The sequence below is a fragment of the Candidozyma pseudohaemuli genome (assembly GCF_003013735.1).
Source record: "Candidozyma pseudohaemuli strain B12108 chromosome Unknown scaffold00002, whole genome shotgun sequence".
Taxonomy (NCBI): domain Eukaryota; kingdom Fungi; phylum Ascomycota; class Pichiomycetes; order Serinales; family Metschnikowiaceae; genus Candidozyma; species Candidozyma pseudohaemuli.
The window spans coordinates 863,351-886,222 of record NW_020194436.1 but is presented as its reverse complement, the minus strand read 5'-3'; the positions used below and the strand labels follow the sequence as shown (position 1 = coordinate 886,222).

Genomic DNA, 22,872 nt, shown 5'->3' with positions numbered 1-22,872 from the left:
TGCTGGATCATCATGGAACCCAAACTGGCAGTGAGCAAACAACAACAGGAGCTCAACACAGGCGGAGCCCGTTGCAGTGAGGCCGTTGCCAGAAGAAGGAATAAACAAACAGGCGAGCCCGAGCGCGTGTGTGCCGCGTGTGTTTTTTGCCAACAAAAACAAAAAATAACACGCGTGCCGCGTAGCAATGAAGCCAGGAAAGGGAATCCGACGTGAACCGATCAACGGTGATGTTGCGAAGCAGAATGGTATACGACGGTGTGCAGCCACAACAAACAACCGGCAGGCCAAGATGGCAGTGGCCGAGATCATAACTGTTGAGGGGGGTTAATTGCAGGAACAAGATAAAGGAGGCGGTTATCGGCCAGCTCTCCTTTTTGATCTGCCCTCACTAAATCGGAAATAGCCCCGCAGGCGCTTGGTTGCTAACTGTGGCTGCGAACAACACCCTGAGGTGATGAGGGAGGCTGCGAAACCATGGGCAAAAGGTTAGTGCTACATGAGGCATGGACTGCATGCGCGCCACAAAAGTGGCCCAATTCTGCCATTTTCCGATCGCACCACCTTTGCAAGTTTGATGCGCTTGACTAACCGCATACACAGTAGCTCTCCACCAGCCTTCCCGGTATAAATAGGACAGGTCTGCCCCAAGGGTAGTCTCACATCAGCTTCTTTTTTCCAAGCTTTCATTTTCAACAAATCCCCTTCAAGCCTTCGCTAGCCTGCCTCAACAGCGCTTCCTCCCCATTTAGCAGCCACAAATAATGCACACACTCAAAGCCGGTACTTCCATCCTCACCTTGGGCTATTTGGCTGTTTCCACCACTTTGCCTTTTATGTTGTCCTACAAGGAGACCAGAGTGAGTCCGACAAACTCCAAGGGTCACATCAACGCCAGAACGTTGTTTACCAAAATTTAATTCTGCTAATGCCTGGATGGTTTAATTAATACATGAGTTACGAACAGCATTGTAGTGCTACTGAAGACTCCTTTCTTGATGAAAAGGCAGCCAGTAAAACTCTGAAGCAGCTGCTATCTGTAAAATTTCTGATGATGGTTGCATTGTGGAGCCTGTGGAGATGCGTTAGTTCCCTTGCATAACCACCATAAATCCACGAATTGGGGACCGCCCAATTGTCACCTCAGGGGTGCTATAATGGTGCAATCTAGATGCAAATTTAATTTTTTATGCTTGAATAAGTTATAATGCAACAATCTGGAGTCAGTCCACCCACTCACAGCTCGATTTCGTGTAAAATATATCGATTGTGATCCCGGAACATGCTTGCGGCATTGTCTACATTCGGCAAATCCCGTAAGGATCACAAAATCCAATGACCTGCCATTGTCAGTGATAAGAAAGACCTCCTGATGATTGGAGTTTATGTTTTGTCTATAGAAAGGAGAATGTAGATCGAGGCTTCAAATTATGGCTTTAGGAAATTAAATAACCGAGGCTTCATACACAGTTGGTGGGGAATGAATGACTTTCAAAGACTCCTTCAACACAATTCCCCACTTGATTCAAGGAAACTACTATCGAGATATAAACGTGGGCCAACTCCTTCAGCATCGGTCACGCAAGCACCTCTCGTCAAATGCCACCCGCAAAACAGCCTCACTTCTCCCCACATCTTTTAAAAAAATATCACCGTTTATCCTTCTATTTACATGACCTACTTGACCCAGTGGGCGTTCTCAAGCAACTTCTTGGGCGAGGTGACTCCACTGGCAGTATCCAAGACAACCTGCTTCTGAGCAATCGAGTAGTCTCCATTGGCCATCAAGACCTGTGCTGCGTCCTTAACCACAGGCAAGAGCGGCTTTGGAGTAGCCTTGTCTGGAGTCACCTGCTGTGCCTGACCCTTGACGACTTCCTTCATTCTGTTTCCGAGCTGTTTGGCATCAACGTTCAAGTTCCAGTCCTTCTGCAAAAGGAAACGGTTTCCGTGGATGCCGGGAGCAACGCTGTCGATTATCAGCTTGGGCAACTTGTATGGGTAATGCGATTTGAGAAGAGCCTCCTTGGCGACAGCAGATACTCTAGCTGTTGGACTGGCCAATGAACTGGTGGCCTTACCGTAGAAAAAGGTGTCACCATTGACAACAGGCTTGTAAGGAAGAGGCTTGACCTCTTTAGTGGCAGCCTGAGATTCGATTTTAGTGGCCTTGATGTTATTGGCAAAACTTCTAGGTCTGCGGTCTCTTTGAGCACGACCAGCTCTTTTATCCTGTGGTCTGGCCTCTCTGGCGTTTCTCTGTCTTTGACCTTGGTTCTGGTTCTCTCTTGGTCTCTGAGGACCTCTGTTCTGGCCTGAACTCTTGAAGTTTCCCTCGTCCATCATGCTGAAAGCGTTCTTGCTCAAAGGGTGATCGCTGACGCTGAGCTTGACATTTCTGGTTGGCTTCTTAGCAAGAGTTGGCTGCTGCTTCTTGGAGAATTCGCCAGATTTCTTCTTTGGCTGGGTTTTCTGAGCTCCCTTGGCCTTTTCAGCGTTCTGCTTCTGGATCTCTCTGATCGAGTCGCTTCTGGCGGCGATGGCATCGACTCTTTTCATCAAATCCGACAAAAACAAAGCCAGGCCTTTCTGCTCCCCGGCAGTGGAGTACAGACGGACCCCATTTAGGATGGTTCTGGAGATCATGGCTTGTGCTGGGATTCTAATGGTGCACTGAATTTTCGCTTTTTTCAAGGTCCAGGGTGCACGGGTGTAGGTGGTGGTTGGTACCTGATTCTCAGACCTGGAGGGCCCCATATGGATGCAAACTAATCTTGTATAATGCACTAAAAGTGAAAGCCGGACATAAATTTTTGTGGTTTTGTTGGTGAGTGGTTTCTATGGATTCATTTTGTCAAACGGCTCACACCAACTTAACCAAAGAACCTAATAGCGTGGATGCAATGTGTGATTGTGAAGAAAGATTGTCCAATAAATGTGTGTAGTCGTAAGGAGCTGAAAGTTCAATTATCATTTCATGTAATTGTTCAGAATCTGTTGGGCGAAAATGGCAGTTAAGCCCTTAATGTTGCCTACCACTCGGCACTTTTCGCAGCCATTGAGATGTACCGGGGAAACCCGGCAGAAGTCAACGAGGAGGTCAAAAACAGTGCATTCATGAAATCATAGTACAATTATAAGTATCCAATTTTCGTGTACATTCTCACTTCTGAACAGCTCAATTGCTCGCAAATCCCGCTATTATGGCTATTTCAAACCTCCATCATTTGATGGCATAGCGCCATGGCTGCAGTCAGAAACCGAATGATCTATAACGCCGATCGTACGTTGCTGGGGGAGTTCCAACAGCTTTTTCAGGCCTACAAGCTAAAAGAATACTTCTTCACGTAGAACACAGCAAAGGGTCAGAATTGTGGTCAATGGCACCTCACTTGATTCTGCAACCTCAGTGGCCAATAGAATGAGGCGACTGGCTCGGCTCCACTGAGTACATCCATTGGTCTTTTCATCAAAGTTCACGAAATTCATTTTAAACATCGTCCAAGTTGAACAATGTCGACTTAAAGCCGATTGACAACACTCAAAACCATAAACATTACTAAAAGACTCTAACGTGTTGCTGTGTCCTGGACACTGGTTTTGGGTGCAAAAAGCAGTCTGGAAGTGACTCTCCAGCACCAACAGACGTCCCTGAACCCAGTGAGCAAAGTTCCATAAAACCGAGCCAACCAATTACTACAAAATCACCTTTCTTTAAAAAACCACCAAGTAAATGCTATCTTTCGTCGTGTTCGCCAGTCCACGACTCTTGTTTCACGTGCGGAGCCAGCACGGCACTCCTATTGGTCAATTGGCGGCCCACGCATAAACAAACCCCAAATACCCCCACTGAACTAATTATAAAATCAAAATTTACAAAACTTCACCGACTTATCCCACGAAATTGCCGTGCACTGGAGGTTGGGTGGAAATCTTGCCTGCATATGAGCCGCCAAAAGCAGTCGTGCCGTGGCCAGAACACCTTGAGTGAGGGCCAATCAAAACGGTCCCTCGAAGGCTCCGGCCGAATGTGGTTGAGAATTTCGCGGTGCGATTTTCTGCCAATATATACTGGCACAAATTTCCTCCCATAGTCTTTTTTTCTTCTTCCACCAGACTTTTCAATCTACACATCTGGAATCAAAAAAGTCGCCATGTTGTCAGCTCGTTCTGCTTTGCGTACCGCTGCCCGTGCAGCCTCTGTTTCTAGAATGCGTGTCGTATGTACCAATTGAAAACTTTCAGTGCCGAGTGGATCAGGCCAACAACCAAAGGGAATTGGGCACTCCAGGGCCTCAATTAATCTCAAAACCCATTGAGCAAGAACCGGGGACCCTAATTCCTTCGTCCCGAGCGCCCGGGTTTGCTTTTGGCCCGGGTTCGTCGACCCTTTTTGACCACGTAAAAGTTTGCAAAATACTAACTGTCAGGCCCGTCCAGCTGCCAATGCTGCTGTGCGTTACGCTTCTGCCAAGGCTGCCCCAACTGAGGTCTCTTCCATCTTGGAGGAGAGAATTAAGGGCGTCTCTGACGAGGCTAACTTGAACGAAACCGGTAGAGTCTTGTCTGTCGGTGACGGTATTGCCCGTGTTTTCGGTTTGAACAACGTCCAGGCTGGTGAATTGGTTGAGTTCTCTTCCGGTGTCAAGGGTTTGGCCTTGAACTTGGAGGCCGGCCAGGTCGGTATTGTGTTGTTCGGTTCTGACGCTCTTGTCAAGGAGTCCGAGCCAGTCAAGAGAACTGGTAAGATTATTGACGTCCCAGTCGGTCCTGAGTTGTTGGGTCGTGTTGTCGACGGTTTGGGTAACCCAATCGACGGCAAGGGTCCATTGAACAACAAGGAGACCAGAAAGGCTGAGGTCAAGGCCCCAGGTATCTTGCCAAGAAGATCTGTCCACGAGCCAATGCAGACTGGTATGAAGTCTGTTGACGCTTTGGTGCCAATTGGTAGAGGTCAGAGAGAGTTGATTATCGGTGACCGTCAGACTGGTAAGACCGCTGTCGCTCTTGACACCATCTTGAACCAGAAGAAGTGGAACTCCGGTAACGACGAGAAGAAGAAGTTGTACTGTGTCTACGTCGCCGTCGGTCAGAAGAGATCCACCGTCGCCCAGTTGGTCAAGACCTTGGAGGAGAGAGACGCTTTGAAATACTCCATCATTGTTGCTGCCACTGCTTCTGAGGCCGCTCCATTGCAGTACATTGCTCCCTTCACCGGTTGTACCATTGGTGAGTGGTTCAGAGACAACGGTAGACACGCTTTGATGATCTACGATGACTTGTCCAAGCAGGCTGTTGCTTACCGTCAGTTGTCTTTGTTGTTGAGACGTCCACCAGGAAGAGAGGCTTACCCAGGTGATGTTTTCTACTTGCACTCCCGTTTGTTGGAGAGAGCCGCCAAGATGTCCGAGGCCAACGGTGCCGGTTCCTTGACTGCTTTGCCTATCATTGAGACCCAGGGTGGTGATGTCTCTGCTTACATTCCAACCAACGTCATTTCCATTACTGATGGTCAGATTTTCTTGGAGGCTGAATTGTTCTACAAGGGTATCAGACCAGCTATTAACGTCGGTTTGTCCGTCTCCCGTGTCGGTTCCGCCGCTCAGGTCAAGGCCATGAAACAAGTTGCTGGTTCTTTGAAATTGTTCTTGGCTCAGTACAGAGAGGTCGCTGCCTTCGCTCAGTTCGGTTCCGACTTGGACGCTTCCACCAAGCAGACCTTGTCCAGAGGTGAGAGATTGACCCAGATCTTGAAGCAGAAGCAGTACAGCCCATTGGGTGCTGAGGAGCAGGTTCCTATCATCTACGCCGGTGTTAACGGTTACTTGGACAATGTCGATGTTTCCAGAGTCGGTGAGTTCGAGGAGGCTTTCTTGTCTTCTTTGAAGAGCAACAACCCTGAGATTCTTGACGCTATCAGGGAGAAGGGTGAGTTGTCTAAGGAGGACTTGGAGTCTTTGAAGAAGGCTACCGAGAGCTTCGCTGCTTCTTTCTAAGCGACACACTTTTCCCTGGTTAGACATGAAATGTGGTGACGTGAAAAAAGATACATTTTTATAAATCTCACAAATGAAAAGCTTTACGATGATATATATTCAATCACAAAGTATTCGATAATCTCTTTCTTGTGCCCTCCACATTTTCCGCCTAAGATCACGTGTACCAACTACATACCTCTTTGTTTTAGCGTGTTCTTCCAAGACCTAGGCCATGCCTGCAACCAAGAAAAAATATAAGAAGATAGATCTAAGCAGCGATTCGGCTTACGGCGAACGAACTGCGGATTTCAAAGTGCAGCAATACGACTATAACGATCTTCAAAGTGGAGTACTGGAAGCTGAGGCCCAACTAGAGTCTGATCTCAAGTACCTATTAGCATCTCAAGAGGACGGAACCATCTCGAGAAAAGAGCTCAATGAAGCGAGGAAACTCATCAATTCTGAAGAGAATCAAAAGCGTATCAAGCGTAGGAATCTCTTCACGAAGTTGGAGGAGATCACTGGTGATATGAATGAAATCGTGCTTTCTAGTGACGACGAGCTGGAAGCTGTTAATGAGAGGCCAGGCAGAAGCGAGAAGAAGGAGAGAAAGAAGGCTGAGCCTGCTAAGAACGACGTGAAAGCAAGTGAGCCAAAGCGAAATGGGAAGAAACAAAAATCGGTGACTCCAGATCTCGAGAGTAACCACAATGAGAAGAATGAAACGGAATCCAGTTCCTTGAGCAGGGAAAGCTCCGTACCAGCAGAGCCTGCTGCCCCTGACACGAAACCAAAGAAAAAGAGAAATAGAAAGAAGAAAAGCCCATCCGTTGAGCCTGAAGATCAGGCCAAGAATAGAGAGAAGCAAGGCCCCAAGAAGATCTCACCTGCGCAGGTATCTTCGACCATTTTACCAGAGAAAGAACCCGTCAGTACCATTATCGGTCTATCCCCGGAACAGATTGTCAACATGAAGCTCACGGATGTGAAGTTCAAGATCATCTCGACCAATCCTGGCATCCTGAAGATTTGTCGGAATGTTCTTGATTTCGTCAAAAGAGAGAGCGAGGGTCTTTTTATTGACGAAAAGCTCCGGGATAACTTTTTGGAACTCTGCGTTCATGTGGCCATGCGTGAATCCAATGGTTTCAACGACGTGAGCAAGAAATATCCAAAGCTCATGGCTCGTCTCGCAACAATGAGAGAGCTTACTCTAGAACACACTAGAACCACTATAACCGAGTCAAACAGAAAGGCACACCAGAACAACTTCGACTACACTGTGTTCTCCTACATTGGGCACATCATCATTTGGGCATCCTACCTCCAACAGAGAGCCAAGAAACCCGTTTTGCTAGAGAACTTTGGTTTCTCGAAGAAAGATGTTCTAGCCTCTATGGGCGGTTGTCACTTGTGGGACCGGATCAGGCGGGATCCTGGCACCATCAATATGAAGCGATGGAAGCATATCCAGAAGTTTCGTCAGAACTTTGCCTTTGAGGAGCACCAATTCGTCGTGATTCTTCGATTCATGCATCTTGGCACTGGTCTTTGTTGAGTGTGGTGGACCTGGAAGAAATGGCTGCAATCTCCGTATCCGGCACGCAGCGAATTAAGCGATAAACGCCATCATTATTTAGCATCATATAGCATCTTTTCCTATTCATGGGGTACGACGTAATAGTTCTTCCCAAAAGCTGGTTCTTTAAAGACGTCTTTCAGGGAAAGTTCGACACTTTAGCGGAAATTATCAACGTCGCGTATGATAAGCCCAAGAACAAGTATGGTATCATCAAGACCAGCCGGATCAAGAACCCCCAGAACTTGCCTGGAGACTTACAATACTCAGAGGATAAGGATGTCTTTTTGACGTTGTTGCTTGGATCGAAGGAGGGGTTTCTGAAGTTTGAACCAAGATCTTTTTCAGAGAACCCTTTCCTTCCGCTGCAGTATGGAAGCCACTTTGGAACCCTCTCGAGTAACAACATCAACATTCATTTGGTTGATTCAAAATTTGTGCTTGACGACGAAGTGAAGAATAGAGTTCTATCAACTGTGGGTTTCAAAACTTACAATGGATCAGACGAAGAGACAACGGTAGAATACGAAATGACTGCCTTCACATCGTTCCTTCTGGGAATTGCACCCAAACTTCTCGAGTTTGTTATCCAAAATACATTCAAAGATGTCGATACTCGCTACTTCGACTCGTCTCGAGTATCTACGGTTCACCTCCATGCTGTCGTGATTAGAGATCACGACTTAGTGCCTTACTATGAAAAATATTGCGGCTTCCACAGGTTTGGACAGCCCGATTTGACAATTACCGCCAACAATGAAGGGTCCCCATTGGAAGAGGGCATTGAGGCATCAAGAGACTTTCATTTAGCGTTTCTACGCAGAACCATAGAGCTTAAATAACGGTATAGATATTAGATGCTTTGATATCCCTGTCTTAGATTAGTGCTTCTCTATCAATGCTTTCCTGTAGAAGCTCAGAGCTTAGAAGAGTAGTCGTTCTTCTTGAGCCACTGGGCAATCACATCACCGTCACGCGTAGACCAGTTAGACTTGGCAGTGATGATATCAAGAGTCTGGGCAACACTCTGGTCGAAACCCTTGGTGTTCTTGTCCTTGAAGAATTGCTCAACCTGCTGCTTCTGCTCCTGCTTTGTGAAACCAGAGGAGGCAAGGGTCACAACAGAGCCCAACATGGAGAGACCTGGAGGCAACAACTTGTAGATAGCGTCCCAGTTCTCGGTGAACCACTTCCACAAGCGCTCAATACCCTTTCTGTGGGCTCTCATTCCCTGCATTGGGATGTAGATATCCTGGGCCTTGACAATGTCAGTCTTCATCAACAAACCAACCACCTTGTCGAGAACAGCATCATCCTCAAATCTACCGAAAGATCTCAAGGCAGCGATCTTCTCCTCGACAGACAGTGGGTTGGTGTAGATGGAGTAAAGCTGGTCAAACACCTTCTCGTCACCAAGCTTGGCGTTGATGTTGAAGATGGAGCTTCTCAAGTTAGGGTTGATGGCCTTCTTGTCACCGGCAACAAACTTCTTGAAAGACTCAACAGCGTACTCAACAACCTCCTTGTGGCCGGTAGCAGCAGCGGCACCGAACAAAGAGGACTTCAACTGCTGGTCAGCGAAGGAGTCGGAGTCAGAGAACTCGTAGCCGACCTCCTTAAGCTTCTTGGAGATCAAGTCAGCAACGAAAAGGTTGAGGGCTTCCTTGACAGACTCGTCTTCAAAGATCATGGCACCTCTGACTTGCGAGGTGGAAGTCAAGATCTGGTCCCAGACCACGTAGTTAGCCTCGTTGGACCAGGACTTCACCAAGTCCAAAAGGGCAGTGGTGCTGATGAAACCTGAGGAGGCCAAGGAGGAAGCATCGGCAACCAAACCAATACGGTCCTCCACAGTCAACTTACCGGCAACACCAGCGTTACCCAACTTGGTCCAACGCTCAGGCGAGTAAGCGGTACGGTAAATACCCGACTGGTCACCATTGACCTTGAAGAAGTCGTCAGAAGTGTTGAGGGTGATGGTCTTGTTTCTGGTCTCCAAGACAGCAGCCTCGTCGGTACCCTCAGAAGTCTTCAAGCCCAAGAACACTGGGTACAAGACCTTGTCCTCTTCAGGCTTGACATCAGCAGTAGCGAGGAATCTGTTCTGTGTGAGGGAGAGTTCGCCCTTGCCAGTCTCTTCAACATGGACAATTGGGAAACCAACGTTCTTGGTCCAGATATCCATGACCTTGACAACGTCCTTACCACTAGCCTCGCTCAATGCTTCCCACAAGTCAGTAGTCTTGGTGTTGCCCCACTTGTGCTTCTTCAAGTAGTTGGACACACCCTTGACGAAGGTCTCTTCACCCAACCAGCGGGAGATCATCTTCAACAAGGAGGAGCCCTTGGAGTAGGAGATGGCGTCGAAGATCTGGTTGATCTCGTCGGCTCTCTTGACTGGCACCTCAATTGGGTGAGAAGATCTCAAGGCGTCCAAGATCAAAGCATGCTGAAGAGAGTCAGCGACGTAAGACTCCCAGACCTTCCAGTCAGGGTATAAGGAGTCACAGGCGTACCAGGACATCCAAGTAGCGAAACCCTCATTAAGCCACAAGCCATCCCAGAAGTCCATGGTGACCAAGTTACCAAACCACTGGTGAGCCAATTCGTGCATCACCACCTCGGTGACTCTCTGCATGGTGTTGACGTTGGTGTTCTTTGGGTCCAAGAGCAAGTCGACGGTTCTGTAGGTGATAAGACCGAAGTTCTCCATGGCACCAGCACTGAAATCGTGGATGGCGACCATGTCCAACTTGGGCAATGGGTATGGAATGTCGAACTTCTTGTCGAAGAAAGCCAAGGTTTTGGCGGCAATGTCGGCAGAGTACTGACCCAAGTGCTCCAGGCCGGGAGTGGCCCAGACCTTGATAGGCTTCTCGTAGTCCTTGTTCTCCACGTACTTCAAGTCACCGACAATGAAGGCAACCAAGTAGGTGGACATCAATGGGGTGGTGTTGAAGACGGTCTTCTTCTTGTCGCCCAAGGCAACCTCCTCCTTGATGTCCATGTTGGACAAGTGGACCAATTCCTTGGCCGAGATCAAGGAGATGTCGAACTTGGCCTTCAACGCTGGCTCGTCGAAGGAGGGGAACGCTCTTCTACAGTCGGTAGGCTCCATCTGCGTGGTGGCCAAGTACCTGGTCTTGCCGTCGGCGTCGGTGTACGACGATCTGTAGAAACCTGCCATCTTGTCGTTCAAGATACCGGTGAACTTGATGTTCAAAGCGGCGGTCGAGCCGGCCTCCAAAGGTTTGGCCAAGGCAAAAGTGACCGTCTGTTTGTCCTCGTCAAAAGTCACATCCTTGACCTTCTCTCCGTCGACGTCGGCGTGCTGGACCTCAATCTCCAACAGGTTGACGGTGACGGCGTCAGACTTGTCCCTGACCTCCAAGTCGATGGTCAATTCACCATTGAAAGTGAAGGAGTCAAAGAGCGGCTCGAGAGTCAAGTCGTAGCGCAAAGGCTTGACGTTCGTGGGCAATACTTCTCTCTGGGGCGTAGAAGAACACATGTTGTTTCGAGTTGAGCAGCACCGGAGGCTCACTATTTGTGGGGCCAGGATGTGCCGTACCGAAATGCGAGAGCCATATGGTCCAGTGGCTAGGCGGTTGAGAACAGGAGCAAAAGCCGTTTTGGAGGCCGTCGTGGCGGTGGCGAATCCCGAGAGTGTTTTAGAAATTTGTAGGCCCCGGGGTGCCAATTGAAGGAACTTCATGAAGAGCCGGCTGGTTTGAAAGATTCACTTTTTCGCGTGGGCCGATGGGACCCTGCCCAGTTGAGTATTTCAGGCAGGCCAGGCTACATGGCCTACATTTCCCAGAAGACATTTACTTGAAGACATTTACTTGAAAACAATTGTTTATGGACTATTTTTTTTTGACTTCGATGGCAACGGCGTGGCACGCTCGTCGGCTTTTTCAACGGCGGTTTTCGCTTGGATGAATCGCCGTTTTGTGTACCCAGACGGCGCTGAACGGCACTATAGTCGGACGGCTGCGCGGCGCTGTCAAACTATTTTAGTTTTCCAGCCAGTGCCCATACGGCAAGCTCGGCGGCCCCAAAAGTCTAAATTGATTTTTAACGAAATTTGAGGCAACAATGAATTTTAGTTTCGGAGTTTCTCGTATAGCAGCATCTAGATCTAGTCTTGGCCGTCGAGGACTGGGCTTGGTGCAAGTCCGAAATGCTTGAGGTAACGACGGCTGCATATACAATAGGCCTGGGTCTGATAAGTGCATCGCTTGGGATGCCATTGTGGGTATAAGGGCTTGGAGGCAAGCCACTGGGAAATATGTCTTGGATAGGCCACACGGGCTGAAAACGTGGGAAGTGCTGTGGAGTTATTGGTTTAGAGGCGGGTTTTTAATTAATAGGTTTTATTGAGAGGAAGTAGATTTTTGGGTAGTGTTCATGTATTGATAGAAGTAGAGTTTGGGGAAAGGTAGGACGCCAATTAAGCTTTGTACGCTGTAAGTGGGCTAAAGTGAGGGCAGGCGCTAACTGGAGGTTTGTTTCACGACAATGGGAAGGCGCTCGTCTGTCAATTTTCTACTTTGAAATGGTTGCAAAATGCTGTGTTTCTGAGAAGAGGCATATTGATCTGACAGCTTCATTCGAGATATGCATAATCCCGGATCGATGCCTTTCAAAGAGTAGTTTCAGTATCTTCAGATGCAAAAAGTACCTCAATTGAGAGTGTACAACTACTTCTCGTCAATTGGTTCAACACTTGATAGTTCGTCGCTTTCAACACCTCTCACCTAGGCCACCCATTCACTTGAACTCCCCATCTACAACATCAACAGTGCCATTGATCACACCTACCCCGACCACGCTTCTCCTGAACAATTCTACAAAACCTAGCCAAACTAATCAGTAAATTGCATTCAATTAACGCCGTAACTACACCTTGGTCACAATCGAATCGTAAGGTTCACCAGCAGCAAGCCAGCCCTTGATACCCTCGTGCAAAATCGTCACCTTCACACGCGTATTGTGCTCTCTCGAGTAATCCTCGAGCCAACCGCCCACTTTACTGGCTCTTCTGCCAGAACTGTTACAGTGGACCACAATGAGCCTGGTTTTGGGGAATTGCTGAGCAACAGGCAACAAGACCTTCTCCTTGATTTTTTCATAACCACCGATGTCTGTGGCAGGCACGTGGAGAGACCGAGTGATGTAGCCTGGTTCTCTGTCGTTTCTCAAATCAAGAATCAAGGTCTCCTCTCCATCCTGGAGAAGTTTGAAAACCTCCTCTCTGGATGTACGAGATGGTTCATTTTTAGGATCTGGGTACTTTTCAAGCCATTCGGGCACGGAGGCGGACATGTTCTTACAAAAGTGGTGTTGATGTTCGAGTATATTATGTGCTTATGTGTGGCGGGCCTTCATGTACTCCCACCAGTCTGGGGTCTCATCACCGTTTCTCACGTGCCACCGGGCAACAGGGCCAAGGAGATCGGGATTCCCGAAGGTTTTGAAACTATGTAGGGAAAGATAACTCAATTACGGTGAAACCGTGGGTCTTCATGAGTGCTTCTGAGTCCACGTCCTCGGCTAGGCCATCTCCGACGAAACGCAATTCACAATTCCGGGTTAACCAGTTCTCTGAAGAATGTGAATTCCACTGTCGGTCTCGATTATGTCACTGAATTCGCCGACATTGAGGCCGAAAGCGGCCTGCTCAAATGCTGGTTGCATCTGACCTCTTCCAAAGAAACCGAGATCACCACCGTTGGCATGAGACGAACAGTCACTCTCAGTCTGGGCCAACTCAGATAACTTGATCTCTCCATTAAGGATTCTCTTCTGGTGACCTCTCATGATGGCAATAGCCTGGTCTCTGGAGATATCGATGCCATCAGGACTCTTCCAAGACTTTGGCTTTCTGGACGTGTTATTTTTGACAAGCAAGTGAGCTGCTCTAACTTTACCATCTCCGTTTACGAGTGGCTTGTTGCCGTTGGCCTTGAACTTCTTGATGTACTCATCAAGCTTGCTGTTATCGGTACCATATGGGGCCTCCCACGAGGACTCCTGCGTAGCCTGGTTGAGGAAGTAAGGCTCGTTGTGAGTTTTTGACACTTTGATGGACCAACTTGGGGGCAATCCTGTTTCCATTGTGGTGTTGACGAAGAAGAAGAGTTGTAGGGTGTGAGTTATGATGAATGTTCTACACCGGACAGGCACAATAGATGGATGGATCATAGGTCTTCCGTCCTATCATGTTTTAAAAAGTGGGAGATTTTGAAAAGAGGCCTACTAAGAGATGAGCTTTATTGAGTCAATTGAGCTCCGACAGACGTTTATTCTTCCCTTTGGTTCCGTCACTCTGTCTACATTTCGCAGCCATTCTTACAAATCCATCACATTGAACAATTCCAGCGTAAATTCAAACCTTCTTTGTTTTCTTCAATATAAAATAGAACTATTCTTCTTTCTTCTACCAATAAAGAAAGAATTCCAATGGGAGCGGCGTGCTTTGGTATGTGCTCTTGTTGCTATACAACTACAACTACAACACCATCGACCTCATTTCGAGACGTTCTCAAGTACATCAATCCCACCAATACTACTAAACCCTTTCTACATGTGTATCATCGCAATTTCAACGAAATTTACATTATAATATTAAACGCCAACCTTGACGTCCTATCTGACTTGTCTTTTTATCTGTAATTAGGATTCTCTCCCTCTAGTAATGCTAGTTGATGCCTCTCTTGACAAGGGCCTCCTTGACTCTGTTTCCGACAGTGTCCACGGGCTCGTCACAGCGAAGCTTCACGACCTTGCCCTGCTTGTCAAAGTAGTCAACCACAGGCATGGACGTCTCGACAAAGGTTCTGAATCTCTTCTTGATACTCTCAATGTTGTCATCAGCTCTGCCAGAGGTCTTGCCTCTCTCCAAAAGTCTGTCGAGCATGACCTGCTCGGGACACTCAAAGAAAAGGGTGAACGCAGACTTGACGATTTCGTCCTCAAAGGTCAACGCCTGGTCCATCTTTCTTGGGAAACCGTCCACCAAGAACTTGTTCTTGCCCTTGGCCACGTTGTCAGCAACAGCGTTTCTCAACAAACGCACGGTCACCTCCTGAGGCACAATCGTGCCTTCTTTGATGCACTGAGCGATCAAGGCTCCATCCAGAGAACCCTCTCTGACCTGCTCAGCTCTCAAGAGATCTCCAGCAGACAAGTGCACGAAACCTTTCTCGTTAACGAGCTTACCACACTGGGTACCTTTTCCAGAACCAGGACCTCCTAAAACGAAAATCACAGACACGTCCTTGTCGCTGAAAGCTGGACCTTTCTTTGGCTCTGGGGCCAGCTTTGGTTCGTGCTTGGTGTAAACAGAAGCCAAGACGGTAGAACCAACAGCAAGAATGCCTAGAGCACCAAGAACGTAGCCCTTGGAAAATGGAGACTTCTTCTGTTCCTTGGAGTCCTTCTGATCATTGGAGTTCTGGTTGGACTTTTCCTCGCTCTTCTTTTTATCTGAGCTGGGGAATTTGGAGTAGGCTCTAAGACCAATAGGAGCCTTCAATAGCTGACCTCTGGGGGCCTTTAGACTGGCAGTTCTGAGCGATCTGGTGAACATCGGTGAAAAAAAGTTCTCCAGGTTTTGAGAAGATAGGTGTTTTGGCGCGAGATAGTCGTGTATTACCGACGTACTCGGCAGCTTTGGCTGCGAAAAGAGTAGGATCTGATCAACTGTGAAGAGGGGAGGTATGATTTTTTGATCTGAGTTATCAAAATTACGGTATCTGTTTTTGATCGTTTGGGGGTGATTATGTTTGGTGATTGAGGTATGTTTAGATGGCGGTACGGTCGACTCTGGAGAATGCTGCAAGATAAGCTTCTATATCTGTATCTAGGTTTTGAGCTTTCAACAGCCTGGTGAGGAATAAGTACAGATACATATATACTGGCTGAATTTTTGAAGGCGCTTACAATCCATTACATTCAAAGCTCAATTAAACCTGCAGTAGTCGTCAATTGTGTAGATCTCAATTTGAACTGAAGGCTAACCGTCCTTCTACACCAAAAGACAGTATATCTTCAATGCCCATCAAACCAAAGCTCCAAAAACACCCCACAATTAATCCATCACCGGTCATCTATTTGTCTATTCACAGAAACTCCTTGAGAGCATCCTGGCCGATTCTGTAGTAGCCACCGTTGAGGTCCAGACCCCAACCCTTGACAGCCAAGTTAACGAGCAAACTGGCAGGCACCTCAGCAGGCAACAATCCCTTATTTTTGTGCAAATCAATGAACTTTTGCAAGCTCTCAGGCGTCATGTTGGCACCGAACTTTTCACGAATGTCCTCTTGCATGTTGGTATCCACCACACCTGGGGCAATTGAGATGGCATTGACCTCCTTATCCTCAGCAACCAAGGTCTGGATGAGATGGTTCAAGGCAGATTTGGAAGCACCGTAGGCACCCCAACCATAGTATGAACTGGTCAGAGCTCCAGACAGCACGGCGACAAAACGACCCTTCGACTTCTTGAGGTGAGGCAATGTCTTTGTGGCAAGGTCCACCACCGAAAAGAAGTTGATATCGAACAATTTCTTCCACTTGGCAACGTCAGCCTTGGCCACAGTGTCGACTGGATCAAGCACACCGGCATTAGCGACAACCGAGTCAATTGAGCCAAATTCGAGAGCTTTTTCGACGGCTTCCAGGACAACCTTTTCGTCCGTGATGTCGCCTGCCACAGTCTTGACTCTATCGCCATACTTCTCCTTTAAATCATTCAAAGCCAGCTCGGATCTAGCGATTGCTACAAGATTGTGGGAAGGCGATTTGGCAAGGTAAATCTCGGCTACGGCAGCACCAATACCTGTTGTTAGCAGAGAATTCCAATATTTTAGTCTGAATGCATACCTCTAGAGGCACCGGTCAAAATCATAGTTTGGGTCATGGCTGGTATTGAAGAGTAATAAAGCGAGTACTAAGTGTTGCCAGGTGCTGCACGTGACTGAAACAGGACTTTCCGTTTTCGTTGCCAACGGGGACTTTTCCAATAAAGGTGACTGAATATTCGTGAAAATTAGCCCAGTTTGTATAATTATAGTCCCCTTCATTATTGTCCACCCCACGTTCATCACAACATTCGTGGCCCCCACATCAAGACATACCGCACCAACCAAAAACACAATCACCAGTCCCTAAGGCTTCTACAATCCAGGCCGGCTCTATCAGTGCACTACCGCCGCTCAGCTTCAAGTGAGAGCAAACTCAGGCCTGGGCCAGTATGAACATTAACCCGGACTCAGCCAAGGAAATCCCTTGTAAGAACGTTACCATCTACGGGTTTTGCAAATACGAGAAGAAAGGTTGTGTGTTTAGCCACGACAACTCCACTCCGGGCTCTCTGAAGACTTTAACACCAAAGGCGTCGTCCTCAAAGCTTAATACTGCCGATTCTCAAAGTATGGCTCGGAACAACGGAGCTGCTGGGGAATCTACCTCCAAGAAGAAGTTCAACGCCAGCACACCTTCATTCCAGCCGTCGGTGCAGAGCATCACCAATAAGTTCTCGTCGTTGTCGCCCAAATTGAAAGACCTCCCGCTGTTTGTGCCTGCTGGTCTCGAAAAAGAAGACACGGTTTCCACCCCGACGCAAACGAAGAAGTTCAATGCCTCCACCCCTTCTTTCACCCCATCGTACGAAAGCTCGAACCATTTCAATAATTCTGCGTTGGGAAGCGACACGCTGCAGCTGGTGTTTTCGCCGCTGATCCATGCTCAGCCGTCGATGTTGGGAGGCTCTGGAATATCTGGCCAGCAACAACTGCAAACACAGCAGAATCCGTATCTCGCAGGTCCCACCCCACCTCCTCTTGGGGGAATGGGTAGTATGGGCTCGAGCCAGGCTTCTGACTTCATGTTTTCAGGCGGCCAGTCATCATCAACCTACACCCTCAACAATCACTTGTATGCCCCAGCGCCACCTCCTCGGTTGGCGATGTCCTTGAACGACCACCAAACTAATGTTAATGACATGTTTATCCCCAACAACTTGCGAGAAGAGCTCATGAAGAAGAACGAAGCCACATTACAGACCCTTCCTCTGCTGACATTACCGGACCATGTTGGCGAGTACCACTCGTTGGTGCCAATGGACGTAACCTTTACCCAGCCTTCAAAGATTTACGACTTGCCAAGCTATGTCTATAAAGCTACATCAAACGTGAATGGTCTCCCGTATGCTATACGCCGCATAGACTTCAACAGCAAGGCACAGTTCTCGCAGGAAATCGACCTTCGCCCCTTCGTGAAATGGAAAAAGATCAAGAACCCAAATGTGGCTCGTGTGCTTGACGCTTTCACTACGGTTGCCTTTGGCACTTACGAGCCCGTTTTGAGTGTGGTTTACGATTATTTCCCGCTCGCCAACACTTTACAGGAACAACATATCACCAGAAAGCTAGGAAGCAAACTAGAACCCGTCACGGAAGACACCCTCTGGTCTTACTTCACCCAGATCACCAACGCACTCATTCACATCCACACTCATACATTAACGGCAGGGTCGTCCTTGTCATTATCGAAGATTTTGGTCACCAACAAAGGCAGGATAAGACTTGCAGCTGTTGGTATAGATGACGTTATAAACACTGAAGAAGAGATTGCATTCGAGCAGGCTCAGCAGAAGGATTATGAACTCTTCAAACAGACTATACTTGAGCTAGTGAAGACCACTGTACCTCAGAGTTGGCGCCAGGATAATTACGATACAGTTGTCTCGAAGTTGTCGAGTTTATCTACAGTGAATTACAGTGAGGATTTTATTGAAGCACTAAAGGCTTTCTCCAAGCTTGGTGAAGTGTCCTTGAAAGACTTCTTCAGTAAGCACCTCGCGCTTCGGTCGCTCAGGGTACTCAGCGGCTTTGAGGATCTGGCCGACTACATGGAGAGCCAGCTCACCTCCGAGATAGAGAACGGCCGTCTTTTCCGTTTGATGGCCAAGCTCGACTTGTTGGTGAATTTATCAGAGAAAGACAAGGCCGACAATGGCAGCTTTTACGTTATAAAACTCTTCCACCAGTTTGTGTTCAACTCGTACGACGAGTTTGGCAAACCCGTGGTGGATCTTTCCAGAATACTTGTCAACTTGAACAAGCTAGATGCGGGAGTTGACGAGAAGATCTTGCTCATATCTGCCGAGGAAGACAGCTGTATTATAGTGAGTTACAAGGAGGTGAAGAACATTATAGAGCTGACGTTCAGAGGGGTTTTCCGCTAGAGGCGAGAACCGGCGAAAAACAGAAAAGATAAAAAAAAAAAACAAAAAAACTAACATAACACGAATAAAGAAATAAGCTATATAGTGTAGATTGGTCTAGGTCGTTGAAATAGGGGTAATTGAAAAGAAGCTTCTACAGCCGATATCATGAACAGATATGGCTAAATCAAGGTAAACTTTCGTATTGGAGCCACTTCCCCAGGGTCCATTTCTGGATTGCCTTCGATGTCTAGATCACCTTTTGTGTCCAGATTGCCATCGATGCGTACTGGCTATCTGGAGCATCACAAAAGCCGTGTGGACCAAAAAATGACATATTTTGACTCATAGGCAAAAAGCGTCATATTACGATGTCTTCCTATTTTGATGAAATTACGCCTGACTGATGACAAGGTAGTTTGCCAAGGTGGTGCCACACCGGTTCTACGGCTGCAACTCGCAATCAGTCATAGCGATCTGGCAAAAGAAATTCACCAATTCCAGGCAAAACGCCGATGCCGGGACGCCAAAGACCCCTAAAAAAATTTAGGCAGAATTCACATCCAAACTTTTTTTCAAAAACCACTTTCACTAATTCCAAAGAACTTTTGTGGTTTCTGAGTCATACCGAAAACGGCCCGGTCCGACGCACGGAACACCGCTGGAAGCGCCCACTTGACCCTGATAAGCATGGAAAAATGTAACCTACGATTCAGTCACCCCAGTGTCGCAGTGACTGCACCGCACGTGACCATGACTAACTCTGTGAGTAATCTTCCGCGCATCCCACTATATAAACCGCTCGGTGCCACAGCTTCAACCGATACGGGTTTCACGGCTCAACACAAAACACAATCCAAAACACAACAGCTTTCCAAGAAAACAACATCTTTTTATTATCCTTTTTTTAAAAAAACACACAGCAGCTTTTTGTTCCATAGAATAGCTGTCTTACGAATTACGCATTTTGGTTTAGATATCGGTTAGTTCAGCTGCTGGTCACTGACAGGTTGGTTTACGGTATAGGTTGCATGGCAAGTTGCAAACAGGCATAGATTTTTGACTTTTTTTTTCCACATTTACGTTTTATTTTCATTTACTGCACGCTCAAGATGGTTAAGATTATCATTTCCTTGCAATAGACGCTGTCGTTGCAGGAAAGAATTACGAAATGTTATCATCGAGAGCGACCCCGGAGAGTTCTGTCTCCCCTTACGCTAAGCGTGAAACCCCCTCCACCCCTCCATCGGAGAGCTTTGCTCCCAACAACTCCAAATATTACAATGACCACCTCAACAAGTCGCAGTTCAACCTCATTCTTACGAACTGCGCTGTTAACTTGATGAAGATGCTTTACCCGGCCTCTGTTGTCCAGGTGGATGACGTCAAGCTCAGATTCTTCATCATCGAGATCTTGCGGAGATCCAAGGCTCTGACTCAGACTTTGCAGATTTGCTGTTTTTACATGTACAAGCTTATCAACAAGAAGCCCGAGGAGTTGCCCAATTGCCCCAAAAAGTTGTTCTTGGCTTTGATCATCCTTCTGTCCAAGTTCAACCAGGACCACAACTACTCCTTTAAACTGTGGCTCAAGATCTGTGGGTGCAAAGGAACGGACGACTCGAGCTTGAATCTCCAGAAATTGCGTCAGACGGAAACACAATGTCTCCAGCTTCTCAACTACGACCTCTACATCAACGGGGCTAAGTACGAGAACTGGTGCAATGTGCTTTTGATTTTTGGCTACGACTTTATTCTGATGCATCATGTGCATCTGGGAATGCTTAACTGGTGTAGCGAAGCCGACAATCAAAAGAAGCTTTTCCGTTGGACCCTGTTCTTACACAAAATGGACGAGCGCCGCCTTGGAAAAGTGAGTGTGAACTTCAAACACTATTATGCTGGCCAGGTGGGCACTAAAGTTGTCACCAGCGATGTTAAGCCTAATTCGCTCTTTGGCAAGCGTTCCTTAGACGACGCTGCTCCTTCTATTAAAAGAGTCTGCTCCTAAGCGTTTTTACATCAAAAGCGTTTTCACATGAAAATATGTCAAGCTGCATCGCGAGATAAGCTTTTTGAGTAATTGTATAGAATAGGTCAGACCCTGGAATGGGCTCCTCTGACGTAATCGAGGGATTTACATCAGCGCACGCACATCTGTAACATTTTTTTTTTTTTTTTTTTTTTTCCCTCGCCTGAGGGATAATAGAACCCTGTGGCTCGGCTAAGTTTAGCAAGCAAGCCTTTCCGCAGGTCTTGATAACAACAAAACCAGCTGCGCTTGTGCTCAATGGGGGCGAACTAAAAAAGCAACAAGGAAGCTTGGACAGGAAAAACAACCAGTTACAAAGTAAGTCAAGATTTTTGTCCGAAACGAACACAAAACAAGTACAGATAAGCGCCTAGTGGCTGCGGCGAACAAGTAGCATTGTTCCCTCAAGGCGGGAGCAGACCATTGTGTGAGTGGAATTGAAGATGCTTAGCACCCGGTCTCGGCCGATGGACCTACGAGGTATGGAAACTAGCGTTATGGAAATTATTGTACTGATTTATACATTCAACCTACCAGTACTAAACAATACCGAATGAGCCGGCCACCGGCGAGATTCGAAAACAAACAAGGCAGCAAGAGCCACCAGCAATGAGTGCGCAGGTAGGATTAAGCTCCCGGCTTAGGCAGAGGTGGGCACAGCAATGTTAGTCTGCTCGGCGGCACCGTTAATCGTCTTCTTGACCTCGGCAACACCGTTGCTCACGACATCGTCAGCCTTCTTTTGGGTCTGCAGCGCAACATCGGTCACGTAGCTCTGCGTAGTGGACTTCAATGGCTGGATGTAGTCGGAGTTCACGCTCTTCAACAACTTGACACCAGTGTTGACAGAAGCGGAGGCAACCTTGACGTAGTAGTTCTTCTCCTTGGACGAGTCAAACTCCTTGTTGTAGGTGCTGAGCACAGTGTTGGAGATGTCCTGGGACTTGGTGGACAACAAGTCCTTGGAGCGAGAGTAGGTATCGTTGACAATCTCAATGGACTTGGAGATTTCGTTTTCAGCCTGCTTCTCCTTCTTCTCGGCCTTCTTAGCGGCGTTCTTCACCTTGGGCAACACCTTGTCCACAGTAGAGGAAGCGTAGTCATTGACAGGCTTGAGGTACACGCCAACAGCGTCCTCGCCCTTCTTCTTGTAAGCGGAAAGAGTGTCCTCACCCTTCTTCTTGTAAGAGATGGCCAAGTCCTCGCCCTGCTTGGCCTTCTGAGAAGCCACAGCCAATGCCTTATCAAAGTTGCCCAAAACGACACCATCAAGGGTCTCGTCAGCGAAGCTCAATTGACGCACAACAAAGGGGAAACGGGAGATGACCTGGTCATTGAAGTAGTTGCTCAAGGCAATCACGTAGGTGGTGACAGCCTGAACAAGCTGAAAGCTCAAGAGGTAGCTTTGCAACTTCTTGACAACGGAGTAGGACTCCAAGTGAGCCTTGGTCTTTGAGGTGAAGGCTTTCGACATGCTAATAAATAGAAAAGATGGAAAAAATGTGGTGTGAAAAATTTCACAAACGTGGCTGGGGATGCGACCTTATATAGTGAGAGCCTTGGCCCGTTCCACATTTATTTTTCCCCTGGAGAGTCTATCTGTACCCTTGCCAAAAAGGACATGCAGCGACCATGCGACCCCCGAGACGTCTGCCTGCAGTACGTACAGATTGAGGCAGAGATGGCGCGCCCTGCGATGGCGAGCATGTGAAAGTTGCTCTTTTGTCGCTCGCCGTGTTGTGCCTAAACAAGCTTCAAAGGGACGCTTTTTCAAAACCTAAAAACACAAAATTGCCCTTGAAGAGTCTTTAAACACCGTGGATCGGTTTTTATTGGCTCATATCGCTGCGGTGACAACATTTTACGGAAGATCTTACCGTTGAACCCTCGGGCAGGCGCGGCGTAATGGTTGCAAAATCTCCCGAGAAGCTCCGCATATAGATGGAACAAAAATGCATGAGGCGCTGACATTTTCAGGTGAGAAAAAACAAAGCGAGATGTATTCTAAACTAAGCAGTGGACTTCCATATGCCTGGCGGCATTTTTCAAA

At 47.6% G+C, this 22,872-nt stretch overlaps 12 protein-coding genes across 12 annotated transcripts; 5 read left to right on the top strand and 7 right to left on the bottom strand.

The window, feature by feature from the left end:
* Positions 1–1,677: 1,677 nt before the first annotated feature.
* Positions 1,678–2,646, bottom strand: C7M61_001765 (uncharacterized protein; the record flags this gene model as incomplete). Its single annotated transcript, XM_024857164.1, has 1 exon — positions 1,678–2,646. One exon carries the CDS (start codon positions 2,644–2,646, stop codon positions 1,678–1,680), a length of 969 nt encoding a protein of 322 aa, XP_024715044.1.
* Positions 2,647–4,154: 1,508 nt separating this feature from the next.
* ATP1 (F1F0 ATP synthase subunit alpha) lies at positions 4,155–5,996 on the top strand (the record flags this gene model as incomplete). The annotated part of the gene is made up of 2 exons (XM_024857163.1): positions 4,155–4,220; positions 4,431–5,996. 2 exons carry the CDS (start codon positions 4,155–4,157, stop codon positions 5,994–5,996), a joined length of 1,632 nt encoding a protein of 543 aa, XP_024715043.1.
* Positions 5,997–6,210: 214 nt separating this feature from the next.
* Positions 6,211–7,536, top strand: C7M61_001763 (uncharacterized protein; the record flags this gene model as incomplete). Its single annotated transcript, XM_024857162.1, has 1 exon — positions 6,211–7,536. The coding sequence occupies one exon, from the start codon at positions 6,211–6,213 to the stop codon at positions 7,534–7,536; it is 1,326 nt and encodes a 441-aa protein (XP_024715042.1).
* Positions 7,537–7,643: 107 nt separating this feature from the next.
* C7M61_001762 (uncharacterized protein) lies at positions 7,644–8,399 on the top strand (the record flags this gene model as incomplete). The annotated part of the gene is made up of 1 exon (XM_024857161.1): positions 7,644–8,399. The coding sequence occupies one exon, from the start codon at positions 7,644–7,646 to the stop codon at positions 8,397–8,399; it is 756 nt and encodes a 251-aa protein (XP_024715041.1).
* A 74-nt stretch (positions 8,400–8,473) lies between these two features.
* Positions 8,474–11,068, bottom strand: APE2 (metallo-aminopeptidase; the record flags this gene model as incomplete). The annotated part of the gene is made up of 1 exon (XM_024857160.1): positions 8,474–11,068. One exon carries the CDS (start codon positions 11,066–11,068, stop codon positions 8,474–8,476), a length of 2,595 nt encoding a protein of 864 aa, XP_024715040.1.
* Positions 11,069–12,459: 1,391 nt separating this feature from the next.
* Positions 12,460–12,885, bottom strand: C7M61_001760 (uncharacterized protein; the record flags this gene model as incomplete). Its single annotated transcript, XM_024857159.1, has 1 exon — positions 12,460–12,885. The coding sequence occupies one exon, from the start codon at positions 12,883–12,885 to the stop codon at positions 12,460–12,462; it is 426 nt and encodes a 141-aa protein (XP_024715039.1).
* A 267-nt stretch (positions 12,886–13,152) lies between these two features.
* ESS1 (peptidylprolyl isomerase) lies at positions 13,153–13,677 on the bottom strand (the record flags this gene model as incomplete). Its single annotated transcript, XM_024857158.1, has 1 exon — positions 13,153–13,677. One exon carries the CDS (start codon positions 13,675–13,677, stop codon positions 13,153–13,155), a length of 525 nt encoding a protein of 174 aa, XP_024715038.1.
* Positions 13,678–14,260: 583 nt separating this feature from the next.
* On the bottom strand, positions 14,261–15,151 carry URA6 (bifunctional uridylate/adenylate kinase; the record flags this gene model as incomplete). The annotated part of the gene is made up of 1 exon (XM_024857157.1): positions 14,261–15,151. One exon carries the CDS (start codon positions 15,149–15,151, stop codon positions 14,261–14,263), a length of 891 nt encoding a protein of 296 aa, XP_024715037.1.
* A 532-nt stretch (positions 15,152–15,683) lies between these two features.
* Positions 15,684–16,483, bottom strand: C7M61_001757 (sepiapterin reductase family protein; the record flags this gene model as incomplete). Its single annotated transcript, XM_024857156.1, has 2 exons — positions 15,684–16,402; positions 16,447–16,483. 2 exons carry the CDS (start codon positions 16,481–16,483, stop codon positions 15,684–15,686), a joined length of 756 nt encoding a protein of 251 aa, XP_024715036.1.
* Positions 16,484–16,816: 333 nt separating this feature from the next.
* PAN3 (Pan3p) lies at positions 16,817–18,811 on the top strand (the record flags this gene model as incomplete). Its single annotated transcript, XM_024857155.1, has 1 exon — positions 16,817–18,811. One exon carries the CDS (start codon positions 16,817–16,819, stop codon positions 18,809–18,811), a length of 1,995 nt encoding a protein of 664 aa, XP_024715035.1.
* Positions 18,812–19,961: 1,150 nt separating this feature from the next.
* Positions 19,962–20,801, top strand: PCL5 (Pcl5p; the record flags this gene model as incomplete). The annotated part of the gene is made up of 1 exon (XM_024857154.1): positions 19,962–20,801. One exon carries the CDS (start codon positions 19,962–19,964, stop codon positions 20,799–20,801), a length of 840 nt encoding a protein of 279 aa, XP_024715034.1.
* A 661-nt stretch (positions 20,802–21,462) lies between these two features.
* On the bottom strand, positions 21,463–22,296 carry C7M61_001754 (uncharacterized protein; the record flags this gene model as incomplete). Its single annotated transcript, XM_024857153.1, has 1 exon — positions 21,463–22,296. One exon carries the CDS (start codon positions 22,294–22,296, stop codon positions 21,463–21,465), a length of 834 nt encoding a protein of 277 aa, XP_024715033.1.
* Between the last annotated feature and the right edge of the window lie 576 nt (positions 22,297–22,872).